Source organism: Garra rufa, chromosome 5 (genome assembly GCF_049309525.1).
Source record: "Garra rufa chromosome 5, GarRuf1.0, whole genome shotgun sequence".
In the NCBI taxonomy this organism is placed as follows: Eukaryota; Metazoa; Chordata; class Actinopteri; order Cypriniformes; family Cyprinidae; genus Garra; species Garra rufa.
In genome coordinates this window covers 29710622-29729800 of record NC_133365.1, presented here as the reverse complement: position 1 = coordinate 29729800, position 19179 = coordinate 29710622, and the positions used below count along the sequence as shown (strand labels likewise).

General features: G+C 35.1%; 1 protein-coding gene across 1 annotated transcript in view; it reads right to left on the bottom strand.

Moving 5' to 3' along the window:
* Positions 1-54: 54 nt before the first annotated feature.
* The window catches only part of ttc33 (tetratricopeptide repeat domain 33), a 28845-nt gene continuing 9720 nt past the window's right edge, over positions 55-19179 (bottom strand). Inside the window, exons 2-4 of the mRNA XM_073840284.1 lie at positions 14219-14300; positions 5164-5295; positions 55-640 (exon numbers count right to left, since the gene is read on the bottom strand). Coding sequence (XP_073696385.1) covers positions 272-640; positions 5164-5295; positions 14219-14300 — 583 coding nt within the window. The 3' untranslated portion in view covers positions 55-271. The remainder of the gene's footprint in view (positions 641-5163; positions 5296-14218; positions 14301-19179) is intronic.

The following is a 19179-nucleotide window of genomic DNA, read 5'->3' as shown; positions in this document are numbered from 1 at the left end:
AAAAGGCAAGGCTTTGCTGCACTAAAACAATAAAATAACCACAGAATGCCTCAGTAAAAGAAAGGAATTTATGCTCTTGTTCGAGTGAAAATGATCCAGAAGCATTTCAAATTCTCACTTTACAAATTCACTGGGAATAGTAACTTTGGTAAAGACTTAAAGAGGAAGTCAATCAGAACCCTTGATAATCCAAACAAATCAACTCAACAATACATACAAAATCTAAACAATATACACAGATGAGGAGAGACAGAACCAGCCTCTATTTCACTCAGAGTCCTCGTGCCTTAACTAAGACACTCTGTGAGGATGAAGTGGGTTTGCTGTCATCTTCGACAACCATCTCTTTGGCGACCCCGCATGCGTCCACAACAACTGCTGTTTTCTTCAAGTCCTCATATTTTTTCTGTCTATCAGCCATGGCTGTGCAAGCCTCGATCACTTCATCGCTTTCAAAATCATAATCGCTCTTCAGCTCAGGAGCTTCCACAAGGAGCTTTCGGGCTTCATCTTCCTCTTTCGCTCTTTCACGGAGAGCTTTTTGCTTCTCCTGGAGCTGTAGGGCCCAGCCTAGGTCTTCCTCCCAGAGGGGGCGCTCAGACGGATGCAGGTGCAACGCCACTTGGAAGGACCGTACAGCCTGGAATGCATAGAGGGAACATTAAATATGTGTAAATTTTACATAAACTAGGATTAATAAATGCTTCAGATGTATTTTTTTATTCTTAGTTAGTGTTAACAAATGGAATCTATTTTAATATATTTCAAAATTTAATTTATTCCTCAGAGGCAAATTTTCAGAAGCCATTACTTTAATATTAAGCATTTATTAATATTATCAATGTTGAAAACTGTTTACTACCCTAATAATACATTCTTCAGGATTCTTAGAAAAATAGAAAGTTCAGAAGGACAGCATTTATTTGAGATATAAATCTTGCAACATTATAAATGCCTTCACTGTCACTTTTAAGTGAATGCATCCTTGCTGAATAAAAGTATTAATTTATTAAATAAAAAAAACTTCTAACATAATTTGTAACACATGTACAGCTTGAGATTAATTTTTAAATCTAACTCTTCTAACAAAACTGCAATCTCGAGAAGACCAATTAAGTTAAATTTAAAATTTTCATATTCTTATTTTAATTTAAATGTCTGATATGACCAAAAGCAGTGGCACACTGAATGCTACTTCTGCCCTCTTCTGTGTTTTGCTAAAATATAACATGGGTGGACTCTGTAGCACTTGAAAAGCACATACCTTACACTCCAAAATGAACACGAACAGATGTTTATTCCACAATCAAACCAAATGAGCGTTCATGACTTCTTGCTAGTTCTCATGATAAAATAAACCTCGGCAGCCTTCTGGAACTAATGAAAAAGTACTAAAACAACTTCACTTACAAAAGTCATTTCCCATTTCTTTCCAAAAACCCACTTTAAGAAATAAGTTAAAAAGAAACACGCATGTGGTTTCAGCTTAGTTCAAATAAATAAGGACTTATAAGCCTTAACAAATCACATCATTCATGCTTGCATCCAAAAAAAACAGCATCTGCAAATCACCTTATTAAGAATGAAACATTCAACACATCTTTGAATTCAGTTTACACACTGAATTACCGTCAAAAAGCTGAATACTTATTTTAAGAAGATGGCTTTTATGTGCAAACAACATCACAGCTGCTTGAAGAGGTCATTCAGTCTATGGAGAACTGTTCTAACACATGTTCATTTAATTCTGCATAAGGTCTAAAGCCTAGTTCCTGCTGTGAATCAGTCACCCTGCTCATGTTACCCAGGGGACGAGTGGATAAAAGGGAGAGAAAAGCGACATTTGCTTTCTCTTCATCCCCTGGGAAAATAATGAATTCATAAATAGATTTAGGGAGGCATTTTAACCTCATAATTGCCCTATTGACATGACAATCTACAAAGAAATGGTTGACTCCTGCAACAGAAACACTAGATCACGTATCAGCCTGAGCGAGGAAGGATATCAGCGCCAGTGTGAGACCGAGCCAAGAATCTAGCACTTGTCAAAAAGAAAACATTTAACGAGGAATAAAGCCATCTGATGGCTTCAGGAAACCTTTTTCCTCCAGAGGCCTGATCGATTCAACAGAGATGATTTTAACAGTTGTGCTGAAGTCATGGTATAGACTCACTCCATTAGGATTGACCAATACACCAAACTGAAAAGTGCTGAATCCTATAAGATGATTTGTGTACAAATACAAAAGTTCCTTGACATTTTCATGTGGTATAACAATAACAGGAGGCATGAAATGGAAATGCAGCCTATCAATTTTCTAAATGCATGTTATTGGTCATATTGTGAACAATTATGCATACATTTTATTTTTTTTAACCTTTTTTTAATAATAAAAAAACGTGTGTACTTTTAAAACTGTACTACACCTTTAGTGCAAGAATTTTTGAAAATACATAAAAAACCTGACCCTTCTTCTCCACCTTCTTCATCTCTCACTCATACTAATTTTATAGAACATTCCTTTGGAATGAACTGGAGATTTCCAGGAACATAGAGCATGATTTTCAGTAAAATGTGCTCATAATGTGGTAAAATTGATTGGATATTAATCTTTTGTGAGCTGGAATGAATTGAACATTGTAAAATGAGCTGTTTTTCTTTTTAAAAATTGTTGAATTATGCAATATCATGATTAAAATGGTGGATATGAATCAGAATCAAGAATCAAGAAAAATGCTAATCACAGTCAATTGAAAAGAGACAGGGCTCATTTAAAAATGATTAGAAATGATCAGCACAGTTCCAAAACGCATAAACATTGATACTATAAACTCTACTATGACCCAATATACGTAAATGTTATTAAAAGTAATTATTTACACTGGAGCAAATGTAGGTGCTCTTATTGATGTTACACAATGTCCATTTGAGAATGAACACTGGCACAGTTTGAATAAATCTTGAAAAGTATGTGCTATCAATTAAAGAAAATAGTTATCGTTCTTGGTGTGAATAGCTTTTTAACAAGAAGTCAATTATCATTGCAGCAGTTCTAAGAAAACATGTTTTACGATCCTGCAAAAAACTTCAGCCCTCTTAAAAATCACAGAACGTAAACATTAGTCCTAACATTTCATTTGAGTCCTCCTCCATCCTCAGGTTATTTTTCTCTTTGGCGAATGACTTGACAAGGCATGCTTGGCCCAAAATAGTAAAGTATTTATTCAATCTCTAGCCAAGACGTCAAAGTCAGTATGTGCGATGAACGTTTGGATTACTATACACACGCGCAAGTAGTTACTAGCTGGAGAACTGCAGGATCTGCAAGGTTTTTCTTTCATTAAGCATGTCTGTCTAATGCACACAATCACGCACAGGTCGGGACATGTAAGGTGTGGCAGTGTTCCTCTCAAAGTAATCTTCCATGCTCCTGGGCTTGGATGTACTGAACTACACATTTCACCACAATGACACTCAATTTGAGTGATGGATAAAAGTGACAGGAGGAATCATTCACCTCATACGGGCCGACAAGGACACTGATACCATAACGCAGAGGTATGCAGGCTGGGAGACTAGAGGTTATTCACTTACAAATGGAGGAGCTGCCTCAGTATACTGAATAAACTGCTTGTGTGAAAACAGTCCCAAGGTTGGCTGTTCATTTAGGCTATGTAGATGGTCGTCTAGGGCCCTGATGTTTGTGGGATGGGATATAAAAAAGTAACATTTAAACAAAATAAAAATAATAAATAAAATTTATTATACACTGTCCGTTACAAAAAAAAAAACAAGGTTGGTCTAACTGTAATCAATGAACAAAACTCTGTTTATCGGATCTAAAAAAACAAACAAAAACAAACAAAAAAAAAAACATTGAATCTTTGGAGCAAATATTATCAAAAAGGAAAATGCAGTGGTTCTATAAATATTTTAATGGTAAGACCTGATGGGTCAGATTTAAAGGATTACTTTACAACTCCAGAATTAAAATTTTCTGATAATTTACTCACCCCCATGTCATCCAAAATGTTCATGTCTTTATTTCTTCAGGTTTTTCAGGAAAACATCCCAGGATTTTTCTCTATATAGTGGACTTAAATTGGGATCAGTGGGTTGGATCTACACAGTCCCAGCCTAGGAAAAATGGTCTTACCTAGCGAAACAACTGGCACATAGGGAGTGCGTTGGAGCGAGCGTTTTCAATTCATTCATATGGAAGTTAAGCTTTAACGCTCGATTGAAAGCGGCATGGAGAAAGCGTTAAGAGCGGCTGAGAGCATCAAAAAGTTTGGGCATTCCTCAACTTTATGCAAATCTCGAGCGCAAAACGATGGGCGACAACCAATCACTGTGAAAAGTAGGCAAGGCAATATTTTGACGTATTTACAGAACTGGTGGATTGCTGAAATCACATATCACAGAAAAAGTTATGCAAACACTCGGAAACATACGTCAAAATATTGCCTTGCCTACTTTTCACAGCGATTGGTTGTCGCCTGGCATTTTGCGATCGAGATTTGCATAAAGTTGAGGAATGCCCAACCTTTTTGACGCTCTCAACGCTTTCTCCATGCCACTTTTAATCCCATAATGCACCACGCGAGCGTTTAAACTCAATTTCCATATGAATTAACTGAAAATGCCATTCAAGTCCACTATATGGAAAAAAATCCTGGAATGTTTTCCTCAAAAACCTTAATTTCTTTTCGACTGAAAAATAAAGACATGAACATTTCGGATGAGTAAGTAAAAAAAAATAAAAATAATAATAATAACTATTATTATAATTATAATAATTATATATATATATATATATATTTTTTTTTTTTTTTTGACCTATTGTGACCTATTGTTTCATTAGATTATAACATTATTCCTCAGCTGAGAGCCCTTTGAAGCTGCATTGAAACTGCAATTTGGACCTAAAACCCGCTAATCCCCATTGAAGTCCACTAAAAGGAGAAAAATCCTGGAATGCTTTCCTCAAAAACCTTAATTTCTTTTTAACTAAAGACAGACATGAACACTTTGGATGACATGGGGGTGGGGAAATTATCATGTAATTTTAATTCAGAAGAGAACTAATCCTTTAACTCTGTTTGTTCATCTTAAATTGGACTGACTAGATAATTGTAGCTCATTACATGAATTCTACTTACTAGCTCCACTTCGCCAAGGCTTAGTTGGGCACGGCCCAGAGTTTGCCACGCCTCCCACCAGAGGGGACGGAGTCTGGTGGCCATCTCTGCAGATTGCACAGCCAGGAACACCTCTTGAAGGGTGATCAACACCTAAGGATTACACATTAATAGGTTACAAGTTGACTCAATTCTTGAATCTTCTCAACACTGGTTTTAACATCTAGACTAGGCATCAAACACTTGCTAACTCTGTAAATGGTTACAGAGAAAAACTGGGAATCATACACCAAATGAATGATGATCACACGCTCAAAGACTACCGGTTGTTTCCAACACAATAAAAGTCACACAGAACATGCACCTTATTGCTAGAATACGTATTAGAAATGAAATCAATGAAATGTAGAACTGACTCCTCCAGCTGAACCGAATCATAATCTGAAGCTAACTGGCCAAAACCTTCAGACTGGCTTTTACATTCGGCAACATGCACTTACTTTGGGCAAATGTTGTGTAGTGTATTCCAGCCTTTAAAAAATATGATTCATGCAACTTACAACAGCTATTGTAGCACACTAGCAAATTACATTTTTTTTGGGAATGCAACATTTTTGAACAATAAGCAGTTTTGGGGTTAAGGCATTACAAGTACCGCAAGTTATGTAATAATATCACTTTTTCCAAGTAACTAGTAAAGTAACGCATTGCTTTTTACTTGACAAGAAAATATCTGAGTTACTTTTTCAAATAAGTAATGCCAGTTACCCCTCTCCCCCTCCTTTATTGATTAAAAGCTCTCCTGTCCCCATGTTGAGAGAAATTGTGAGTAAGATGTTACTTTAGTTCTAGAATAAATGTGAAAATGCATTAATTCACTAACAAAACAGATACAGTATTCCTCAAAATGAATAAAAACTGTGAAATTCAACGCTAACCTGCAGTAATTAAAGGAGTAGTTCACTTTCAGAACAAGAATTTACAGATAATGTAATCATCCCCTTGTCATCCAAGATGTTCATGTCTTTCTTTCTTCAGTCGTAAAGAAATGGTGTTTTTTTTTGAGGAAAACATTTCAGGATTTCTCTCCATATAATGGACTTCAATGGTGCCCCCGAGGTTGAACTTCCAAAATGCATTTTAAATGCAGCTTCAAAGGGCTCTAAGTGATCCCAGCTGAGGAAGAAAGGTCTTATCTAGCGAAACAATTGGTTATTTTCTAAAAAAAAAAAAAAATTACAATTTATATACTTTTTAATCTCAAATGCTCGTCTTGCCGAGCTAGACAATACAAGCATTTGAGGTAGTATATATATAAAGGGTAAATATATATAAAGTATATAAATATTTTTTTTTTTTCTTTTTAGAAAATCATCATTTTGCTAGATATAAGACCCTTTTTTCCTCAGCTGTGATTGTTTAGAGCCCTTTGAAGCTGCATTTTGAAAGTTCAAACTCGGGGGCACCATAGAAGTCCATTATATGGTGAGAAATCCTGAAATGTTTTACTCAAAAAACAATTTCCTTGTGACTAAAGAAAGAAAGACACAAACATCTTGAATGACAAGAGGGTGAGTACATTATCTGTAAATTTTTGTTCTGAAAGTAAACTAATCCTTTAAATATGTTCAATAATACAAATATTCTTTAAGTATTTAATCCCAATTTTTTAACCAATGTCTTTACTGCCGATCTTTGATGATCCAATTCATCCATACTAATAAACAAAAATTAAGAAATAGGTCAAATTTATTGACCTTTTAAATTAATTTTTTTTCCTTTTTTTATTGCTGAAGAGTTGACATTTTTTTCTTCTGCAGTCTACTGTACAGACATTAATTTATTTTTCTAAAGTAAAGAGGCTAAAAAGGCTTTTACATTTGTCAAAAATAGAACTTTTTAATATTAAAAACAAACAAGCAAGCCTTGCCCAGATTTAAAAAGTAACACAAAAGTAACATTACATATTACTTTCCATAAAAAAGTAACTAAGTAACACAATTAGTTCCTTTTTAGGGAGTAACTCAATATTCTAATGCATTACTTTTAAAAGTAACTTTCCCCAGCACTGACAATAAGTAATTTTCACCACAGCCCTAATTTTAGTCAGATATTCAAAACGACTGTTCTAAAAAGCATATTCAGTTTTTCATAAGCAACACATGGATAGCCTAGCCTTCAAGTTTGAACTACAGGTTAATTTCAAAAATGAGCAAGTCTATTCATATTTACTCAGTTGCAACAATCACCAAGCTGATGTAATTTAAAATTTTATTTTACACATCAATAAAGTGTTATGACAATGCAAATCCACTTAGGCCATAAGAGAGAGACAATATGACAAGAAGCGAGCAAACACTGCACTACGTGGCAACACAAGGATTTTCTTGCATCACAGATGTTTCCATTATGGAGTTCTATTTACTTAAAGCCTTTAAATTCAGGTCAGCCCAATAATCAAAGTAAATACCAGCTTTATACAGGGCAGGGTGTTGCCAGGGTAACAGCAGTTTAAGGACAAATCTTGGCTGTAATCTAAGTTTCCAGCAGGTTTGAGTCTGAATTTGCAAGAAGGCTGAAAAACTGTAGATTCACACGAGTGCTACTGCTAAACAGGTGTGTAATAAGCAGATGCAGGGAACACGGTGAGAGCGAAGCAGGGACTAATTGAGAAGGGAAATTAAAAATAAACTTGATGTTCTACTTGTTGTGAAACATTGCTTGTAGATGGATAAGGACAAGACCAGAGCCAACCTGTCGCTTCAATGCGATCAGATTACTAATGAGAAACATACTCAGTAGTCACCTTCTCACTCTTTTCAGGTGACTCACTTTATATGATCATGTGATGTGATGAGGAAAAGGTCACTACAAGTAGGGGAAAATAAGCCAGATCTTGTAATTGCGACCAGTGCTGAAAAAAAACCCTGACCTGATCTGACCTGATCCCTGACTGATGTACTCAATTGCTTCTTTGGGAAGTCCCCACTTATGAGTTTGGAAGTCATAATGACATGATGTGAGTTCCAAGTAATTAAGTAAAGGATCAAATGGACTGTCTGGACCGTTTTATATACTGTAGGCAGGAAGAAGAAAAAATGCACATTAGGTGCAACATATAAAACTGTTAAGATAACATTCACAGTAATGTATTATGATCAATAGCAATTTGAAAAAAAAAAAAAAAAATGCCAGAGTCGTCTTCTGGTAATTATGCCTTTACGGTGTTGTTCATGTGCACTCAACTCAGTAAATCAGCTCAATAAATTGTGATCATTCTGACACGATGAACAGATGTTCAACCTCTAATGAAGCTTCACTGAGTGCAATGGGCGCATTCTTAATGAATAAGAAATGCAAGGCTTTTTAACTGATATAAAGAAGTCAAACTATTTCATACCTTTTTTATTAACTTACTCTTTACAGCATGTATAAAAAAAAGCTTTATAGGTTTTCCAGATGCAATATTTTGGAAAGAAATGTATTAATTAATTCATTTATTTATTTATTTACACTACCAGTCAAAGGTTTTTGAACAGTCAGGTATTTTATATTCTTTAAAGAAGTCTCTTCTGCGCAACAAGCATGCATTTTTTTGATCCAAAGTACAGCAAAAACAGTAGAGGTCGACCGATGTATCGGTTTTGCCGATTAATCAGCACCGATAGTTGATTGGCGGAACTATGGGTTATCGGCAAAAATCCTTGTCCATAGTTTTTCCAGGTTGCATTTTTTGCTGAAGCGGCTCACGCTCCGCTCCGCTGTCATAGAGTATGAGAGGTTAAGTCCCACACCAATGCTTAATGTCAGGATTGTTACCATATATTTGCATTGGTTTATATTCAGCTGCTCATACTGTTAGCCAGCAAAGTTGCAGATTTAAATACGTGACGTGAGAAAGCAAACTGTGTTCATTTAGCCGCGTCCTTTATGACATTTACAAATTACACAAACTTCTTTCGTAATAAACATAATGAACTGGAACAAAACACAAACAAATAATATTTAAACAATGTAAAACAGAAAAAAAATCTTAAATGGCTACAACAATATATATTGCTCTTTCTCTTTTCGTTTGATCTGTTGTTTAAACTAATCATTGCCGCTTTTTTGATCATTCTTTAAGTAAAAATTTGCCCGTTTGGTGATTAAATAAACTGTTTTAGACTTCCCCTTGAACTACACGCGACGCGTCCTGTGTGTGTGTGTGTGTGTGTGTGTGTGTGTGTGTGTGTGTGTGTGTGTGTGTGTGTGTGTGTGTGATACTGCCAGTTGTCTGCGCAACGCAGCGCTGCACTTTTGCCCGGTTTCATTAAGGGTGGGTGAAAAAATGGATTCTCCGATGCATCGCTATCCTCTCTTCAACGAGCTTGTGTTTTTCCCCTCATATGGCACGTGTGCGCGCTAGAGACGCGGCGGGCTTCATTGCATGGAATTTGCACTGTGAGACACGTGTGCATTGCTTGACAGTGTGTGCTTCTTCCACCCGCACTGTTTTGCTGTAGATATGCATTCATTTCTGCCGTTTGTAATGCAGTACTATTAGATGCACTAAACTCGCGCACTGACAGACTTTCACTTGCTCTTTGTGTTTGTTCGTCCTAAAAAGCTCGATTGCGGATGCGGTTAAATACACTTGCATTTTCGAATACTTTTATACGAAACTGATGTACAGTACACAGTTATGTTTTCAGAGCAGGAAGAAACATCTGATATATCGAAATAGATTTGTGCATTCATTGAAGCCTGTTAAAGCAGCCACTGTCTATGTCACTGTCTATTGTTTTAAAAAGTACTGCTTATATAATAAATAAAGTAAATTTCGCACGAAATAAATTTGATATAAAATGTAATTAAATTGAATCCTAATTTTAAGATGGCAGCACTGACATACAGAGATTCCAAATATAAACAAAAAGAAACTGCAATTTTACATATTGTTAAAATGTAAAGATTCCCACTCCTTTACAATGAGCCTATTTGTAACATCAACTAAGATTGATGAAAGCTGTAGAATAGAAGTGTTGTTCCTTGTTAGAGTGTTAATTTCAACATTTACTGATATATTGTTAAATTTTGTAGTTTATTTAGTTAACATTAATGAACTATGAAATAACTTTAATGATCAATATATAATTAATATTAATATTTTTATTAATTTACAAAGTATGGTTTAGTACTTTTTTTTTAAAATAGTAGAGCACTATTTTAGTTCCCTTTTAGTATCCATTTTCAAAAACTATCGGTTAATTAATCGTATCGGCCAGTGTGGTCCAACCTAGCTATCGGTATCGGTAAAAACCAATATCGGTCGACCTCTAAAAAAACAGTACAATTTAGAATTTTTTTTCTATTTAAAAGAACTATTTTCTATTTGAATATATTTTGAAATGTAATTTATTACTGTGATCAAAGCTACATTTTCAGTATCATAACTCCAGTCTTTAGTGTCACATGATCCATCAGAAATCATTCTAATATGCTGATTTGCTAATCAATAAACTTTTTTAATAATATTACTATCAATATTTAAAACAATTTAGTACATTTTTTCAGGATTCTTTGATGAATGGAAAGATCCAAAGATCAGCATTTATCTGAATTTTTTGTGACTTTATACACAACACCATTTAAAAGCTTAGGAGTCAGTATAAGAAATTATATAGAAATTATAGAAATGGATGCTTTAAATTGATCAAAAGTGATGATAAAGGCATGTATAATGTTACGACAGATTTCTATTTCAGATAAATGCTGTTCTTCTGAACTTTCTATTCATCAAAGAAACCTGAAAAAAGAATATTAGAATGATTTCATGTGCCTGGAGTAATGATGCTAAAAATTCAGCTTTGAAATCACATGAATAAATTACATTTTAAAATATATTCAAACTGAAAACAGTTATTTTGCTGTACTTCGGATCAAACAAACACATGCCTGGTAAACAGAAGAGACTTCTTTTAAAAAAACCTGGCTGGTAGTGTATTTTTTGAAAAAAAAAAAAAGAAAAAAAAAGTCCCAATTATATTGTAAAACCTGTTCTATCACTGTTACATTCACAGTTTCACATATTTGATTTTGGCTTTATCCGGTGTCTAAACCTTACATCCACATCCCGAGACTGTGCTAGATCTCTGACTGAGAGTGTTAGATGAGAACATGCGACTGTTATTGCTTTGATAGAAAATTTCATCAGGAAATCAATCAGTTGAAAGGTGTTTTAAAGTCCAACCTGTCATTTCACTCACACTCATCCGTGCCATGAAAAACAAAACAGCAATAGACAATGTTAGAGAGACATCATGGCCAAGACACTTATGCCAAAGATAAAATGAAGAGCGATGAAAGGGGAGTTTAGAAGTGAGCAATAACAGAGGATGGAAAATTTCAAAAAAGAGAGTGTGAAGGGATGAGACAGAACAGACTAAGTGACTAGATGTAATGACTGCTGCTGGATGTAATCTGTCCTATGTTAGTGAAATGAGTGAGCAAACAAGTGTGTTTTTGTGTGTGTGTGTTTACTCACCTCAGTAAACAGCTGAATCACTGAACATGTATTATGTGACCCTGGACCACAAAACCAGTCACAAGGGTCAATTTTTTTAAATTAAGATTTATACATCATCTGAAAGCTAATAATAATATTTGGCCAAAGAGAAAATCGCCTTTAAAGTTGTCCAAATTAAGTTCTTAGCAATGCATATTACTAATCACAATTTTTGATATATTTACGGTAGGAAATTTACAAAATATCTTCATGGAGCATGATCTTTATTTAATATCCTAATGATTTTTGGCATAAAAGAAAAATCAATCATTTTGACCCATCCAATGCATTTTTGGCTATTGCTACAAATATACCCATGCTACTTATGACTGGTTTTGTGGTCCAGGGTCACATATGTACTTGTATAAAGCATTTGTGTGCGCATATGATTCAGTAAGCAAGTATGCAAATATCTACTTATAAGATTTAGGGCCATTCAGCAAAAACAGAGAACTGGAGTAATCCAAATTTTGCAATCCAAGCCCATTCCTGAGAAGAGCTTGCATTGCAGATATGTTGAAATCATGAAAGTCTAAAGCTTAAATTAGACTGTTTTTTGTCACAGAATTTTGTCATCATTTTAAATGCATGCAAGTTAAAAATGTGTCAAAATAATAACATATAGTGATCCTGATGAACATTTACAGTAAATCTATCAATAACCTCTGTTTAGTGTAAAATGAAATTTAACCAAGTTGTCAAAAAGATGAAAAAGAAACAAGCTGTCAAAAAGAGAAAAACTGTCTGATATTTTGAGTCGACCTGTCTCTGCCAAATCTGTAATGTCCTGACAGCACACTCTCATCTTGACTGTCAGAGCTACAGCTGAAATGAGATGATAGGAGTGGATAATGGACAGGAGAGAGTGAAAGACAGGATATTAAAGGTAAGATGAGTGAATACGGTGAAAAATGAAGCAGGAGATAAAAAGGCTGACCAGGTCATTTGTCAATTGAAACTAATGGGCATCTTTGGCTCATCATAACCTGAAACCACCATCTGCTAGGCCAGCTCTGCCATCTTAACAATAATATTATCTATTCTGTGATTTTTAATCAGCAATTTTCTGAGAGCATTATGCAGATCTTTTACAAATATATCCTGTTAACATCTGTTTTGTACAAAAGCAGGTGCTTGCAACATTTTCCCATGAATACACCGGATAAAGTCATTGCTCCAGCTTGTTAACGTTGAAGGAGCAGCCCGCCTCGAGGGTCATCAAACTGCTTTTCTTTTCTTTTACGGTCTTAACACTGTCATTCATCATCGTAAAACAAGTTTACTATTCATTACAAGCTGCTAACACATTAATGCGACCAATATTTTTTTTTTCATAAACAGCCCACCATCAACTGAAGCAAACTCTATGACCCTGTGCATGACATTATTTTAACCAACATTCAATGAAAAAATACAATCACTACACAACTGCCAGTTTCAAAACCAGTCATGCATTTGGATACACTTTATTTTTTATTTCACTTGTTATGACCTTAAAATGTTTTGATCTCAAAACTTAAATAATAGACAAATATATGGATAAATATGAATTGTGCCTGCAATTATTTTAACTGTTGAACAACACGGACCATTTTAACAATGTCCTTACGTTTCTGTGCCTTGACTGTGGTAGGACCCTTGCTGTCTATTGAATGTCAGAAAGCTCTCGGATTTCATCTAAAATATCTTAATTTGTGTTCCTAAGATGAACAAAGGTCTTACGGGATTGGAACAACATGAGGTTAAGTAATTAATGACAGAATTTTCATTTTGGGGTGAACTATCCCTTTAATAATTTTATTAATAAATGTAATTCTTTTTTATTAGTCAGACAAGGTGATAAAAGTTTTTGTTTATAACATTACATTGTGTTCAACACATTTCCTCACAAATACAGAAGTGGTAGACAGATGATTTCATATATCTAGGCTACATGAAGGTTCCCATGTATGACCCCAAGTAAATGTGACTCACAAACTGGTGAGTTTTTGACATAGTGTAACCGCTTTGTCCGATCACCACTGCAAGAAACTTAAACCCAGCGGGGCTTTCCCTACATTAGGACGCGAGAAAGCATCTGCTAAATGGCATTATTTATTTATGTTAATGTGGGTTGCATTTTCAGGACCGCTATCTAAAAATCGGTGGCGGCGTCCACAAGGAATAATAATTCCATCCAGACTGAAGGACAGGTACAGTATGTCCATCATGTTCTTTATGTAAGATACAGTGAGTGCGGTAGCAGCTCAGGACTGTGAGAGAAGAGTAGGTAGAATACGGAAAAAAACCCTTGATGTCAAAATGTTCTGTTATAAAGCCACAGATAGGGAGTATATGTTTGGAGAGTGAAACTTGGGGAGGAGGAAATGAAAATAACAGCCAGAGAGAAAAAGAGAAGAGAGGAAAATAGTGTGTCAGCATAACAGCTGTGCGTCTCTACATTACGGTACATTCCACTATTGCAGACTTGCCATTTACATTCAAATCAACTTTATAGTGTGTATGACCTGAATGGATTTTCTTTTTTACCTGTGACTTCATCTCGTACAGCACAGCATTGTCTGGTGTGAGCTGAATCGCCTCGTCCCACCTCTTCAATGCCTCCCAGTTCCTACAGCAAACACAGAAAATACTCCTATTATGAGACCTATTATGCCCCTTTTTACAAGAATGTGTCTGTGAAGTTTCAGCTCAAAATACCCTATAGTTCATTTATTATATAATTTTGAAAATGCCTATTTTGTGTGCATATTTTAAATGCAAATGAGCTGCTGCTCCCCACCCCTTTTCCACAATAGGACTGTGCCTTTACAGCTCTTACCTCAGATACTCCGCCAAAAAACATCTGTTTGGTTTTGCGTATCATGTCTATCACACTGAAATCATGCGTTTTAAACCATATTAGTTTAAACTTCTGATACAGGGTTTTCTGAGCACTCGCAGCACACCCATAGAAAGCATCTGTCACACAGCATGTGAGTACTAAACTAAGCTCTCTTTCATGTCTTATTGCACTTAAACTGTCAAATACACACAAGTTTATGTTCAAAACACACAGGAGTTACAAAAACAGTCAGTTATGTTAGTGAATGTAAACAGCTGGGGAAGAAATTGCATGTTTATATTAGATCTTTGTGGCAGCAATGTAATATAAATGTAAATAAACCAATAAAACCACTGCTCTTTTGTCTCCTCTGAGGTTTGGTTTCTAAATAGTGTTCTGTGCTCATCTGTGCAGCCAAAGACAAAACAGTTAGCATGCTTTGCTCGAACTTTCACCATGGTGTTAGAACTGTCCCTTACAAAAACAGAATGGCGGTGCTGTGGGTGAAAAAAGGCAGATTTAGGAGCAGTAATATTATAATAAGATCCCTTTACCACGTCACCAGGGGAGCAAAATCTAAAGCACTAGTTTTTTTAAAGCTTGCAGAGAAAAGCTTACCAAAAGAATTTACTGTTCAGTTTTAGACACCATATTTTCTGTTTTTGCTCAGATTCGCCAACAAAAATCATTCCAAACACAGCCATAGCACTGTTTTGCTGAGCAACATGACTTTTTCGTTCCTGAATGAATCAACCGTTCAAATGATTCAGTTCAATCGCAATGACTCACATATTAATAGCGATGTGCTTACACCTACTGTTGGTTTCAATTTCACTTTCAAAGTATCTTTTTACTTTTAAAATAATTTCAAATATAGCTGCAATAAATCTAAATGCCACTTCATATGCAATTTATGCAAGAGGAATTTGTTGATACTGATTTCATTTTTGTTTGGCCTAAATATATTATCATTCAAATGTACTGATTATATGTAAGAATTTGACCCAAAAGATGCACATATTTAGAAAAAAAATGCTTTAGAAAGGTAAAAATGCTCATAAAAAGTAAACATCTATTTAAATTTTTATGGAAGAGAATAATTTCTATCACTGCTCTGAACTGACCACACAGAATATAAAGAACATTAAAAACTTCTTAAAAGAGTCAGCACAGGTAGTCCTTAAGCAAAATAACACACACAGCAAAATCGTCTAATTACCGTTATCGATAAAATGTTTTTTTTTTTTTTTTTTAATATCGCACACCCATAAAGGGATTTAACAAAAATCACTTTGTTATGACTACAACTACGACTCAAAAGAAAACAGTATCCCACAACTAGTAACTCAGAGCTTTTTGACTTTAAACTTTAGACAAATATCACAGATGCTTACATCATAAGATTAAACTTTTCAGGATGCAAAAGAATGGTTTTGGGAAAAATAGGACACGGGTAGTCAAGTTTTCCCTAAATAAAACCTTAAGGACTTAAAAAGGACCCAGACTGAACGTTATTTGATACTAGTCTGTGTTTAAATTCTTGGCATACTACTAATCTTGTATAGACAATTTGACATTAAATATCCAGGCCATTTTTTTGAGGTAACAAACACTTGTTGTCAAGTTATCTTTTCCTATACTGCTCTGCTTTGCTTGTTGTGAATGAATTCACTGTGAAAGAAAATACGCTTGCAGGTACATTGTGTGCCTGAATGTTTTATGTCAGAAAATGCAACCTTCTAAGAAAACCAAAGTAATTACTGCTCCTACGTCACAGAGGTTGAAATGTGAAGTTCAAATTTCAAAACAAGTCACATGTTGAAAATGCTGGTAATGAGGGTCTGACTTCATAACCACATCAAATTAAAGACTTTAAATTTCAAGCCTATACGACTTCCCGTAATTCTCCAGATCAAGCAGTCACAGAACCAGCTCCTGTATTTACACAGTCCTAAAAAACTAAGGTAGTGTTAAACATCAGCTGTGCAAATACAACATGCTGTTTTTCTAAGAGTCCATAAAAAGGTCTAGCTTCTTTAAGTTGTTCCTCGTCTGTGTTTATCATGCAAATAATGTACAGAGATTAAACGTAAGCATCTAGTGCTTTTCAAAGACTTGTGGTAATTGATGAGATAAGGGCGTCCTACGAAGGAATTTATAAAAGCACCCAGAGGGAAAGAAAAAAACCCTCAAAGTCAGGTAAAAAGAATTTACTAGTTAATTTCCAATACGTGATTGTGAAACACGTCACAAGCCATGGAAAGGCAAAAAGTACATGGCGTTACCTGCAAAAGTGGGCGTAGGTATGAGGAAAGGTGTACTCTTCCTTTCATATTTTCAAACGTACCTCACACCAGAGGAACATACAATTAGCTGACTGCGCAAAACATAGTAAATAAATCTTCATACTGATACTATACATAGAACTTTCTGTATTTAATATTAACTTTAACAGCATCATATAATATGTTGGAATACCTAAGGCAATGTTACTGGAACAAAGGTCAGCCAGCTTTGTAATAAGTAGTTTTAAATTACAAATACGCTCTCTGTCACAATCTTACTGTGTATTATTAGTAGAAAAGTAAGACAAGTGTTTGCCAAACAACATCCTGTCATTTTTCTCAGAACTGAAATAAAAAGCATGTGCTACATGTGTTAGTGTGAAAGTGGTTTGGGTGTGGTATTGTAAAACCACAAATGTTTTGTGCGACAAATGACATGAAGAAAGCACCTCCACCTCATTTAAAAATATGTAAGAACACATGTAGTCTCTGACATTAGCGTAAGTGAATAAAACCCACATATTAGATTTTTCATTATACAGACATTAGAAATGACACTGCAAGATCTTTGGGCATTTGCACTGCGAATGGAGATGCACTTGAAACAGGAAGAAAAGAAAGAGGGTACTCACAAGTAAAACACTGTATGGTTTGATATTTGATTTTTAACATGAATATGCATATTATATATATATATATATAATATGCATATTCATGTTAAAAATCGAATATCAAACCATATATTAGGTAGGGATACACCGATCCGACTTTTTCAGTCCCGATACCGGTACCGATGCCTGGGCTTTGTATATCTGTCGATACCCGATACCGATCCGATACCATTGTTGAATTAATAATAAATTGCATACCTTCCACCTTATACCTTCCTTCCACCATGTAGAAAAAACAAAAGGCACCAAACTTTCCTAACTAAGACAAAACAGATGTAATGTATTGAATACTTATTTATTTGTTATTTAAAGAACAATTGTGCATTCAAATCAAAAATTGAATGTAATCAAACTTCTTAAAATAAATTTAAATAAATAAAATGTAGTAGAAGAAACAAGTGTATTGGTCAAACATACATTAGTAATCAAACAAGTTACCAAACATTATAAACATATTACGTGCAAAGTCCTGCATGAATTAAAAAAAAAAAACAGCAGCTGAACCCGAGAATAAATGAATACAAAGTTGGTCAAACAACAACTTGGTCACACATACAAATAATATAACATTGTAAACATGTTTTGTAGTGCAGTGTTACACCACTCGTGACCTGTGTTATTTTAAAGAATTCTGCATTCAAATCATAATAAAATCATAAAACATAGGGCCTAATGTATTTTTTTGACGCGGAGCGGTGTTTCTGATATCAGTGAGCGAAGAGTGGAGCGGGAAATTGTGAACCCGAAGCGGAGTGACTATTAAATGCAAGAAGCGCGGGGGGAAATTGTTGCCCCAACACTCCGCTCACATACTCTGCGCTGCATAGAGATTTCCAAATTATTTCTAAATTATTCTGATAAAAAAACTAAACGAAAAAACATAAACTTTCTATTAATCTGGTCTATTCTAATGGATGTAACAGAATAAGCTGTTTGGCGGAAAAAAGGACGGGCTTCGGTCGGACTCGGGCCAAAAATTTTGATAAGCTGTCGGACAAGGGCCGAGCTACAGTCTGTGCGTCTCGGGCCAGGGCCGGGCTAGGGCTTAGATTTAAGGCCCGTGCAGAGCTCTACAGTCACAGGCTGTGACGGAGGAAGAAAAAAAAAAAAAGAGGAAAAAAAATTTGATCGGCCCGTGGATCTGTTAATTTTTCTGATCCCCGATCCAGCTATTTTTTCAAAATCGGGCCGATATCCGATCCTAATATCGGATCGGTGCACCCCTAATATTAAGGCTGCACAATTAATCGAATTTCTAATCAGGATCACGATTAATGATGTAACAATAATTTTTACAACCAAAAAAACGTTTATTATTCTGCATGCTTTAAGAGGTGTGTTTTAGAGCATGTCACGTTGTCAGAGGCGAATCGATATAGTTATGATCGGCACATCAAAATACCAAGAATAATTATTTATAACAAATTTGTCAGAATTTTGAATGCATTTTAAGATAACTTTTTCCATCAACTGGTCACAATGCACAACGCCGCTGTATGCTGCGTCTAAGACGCATGTGCACTCTGATGTAAACAAACACGGATGAGAAGCGCATGGCGGAGCACGTGAGAGACGCTCTGGATTGTATTGCTTTATTGTATTTAAATGTTCAGTTATTTTTGTTATAAGAAAATGGTTATTAAACCTGTTATACTGTATTATGACAACACTTTTTTGCAAATAAATATCGTAATAATACTGTATACCGTG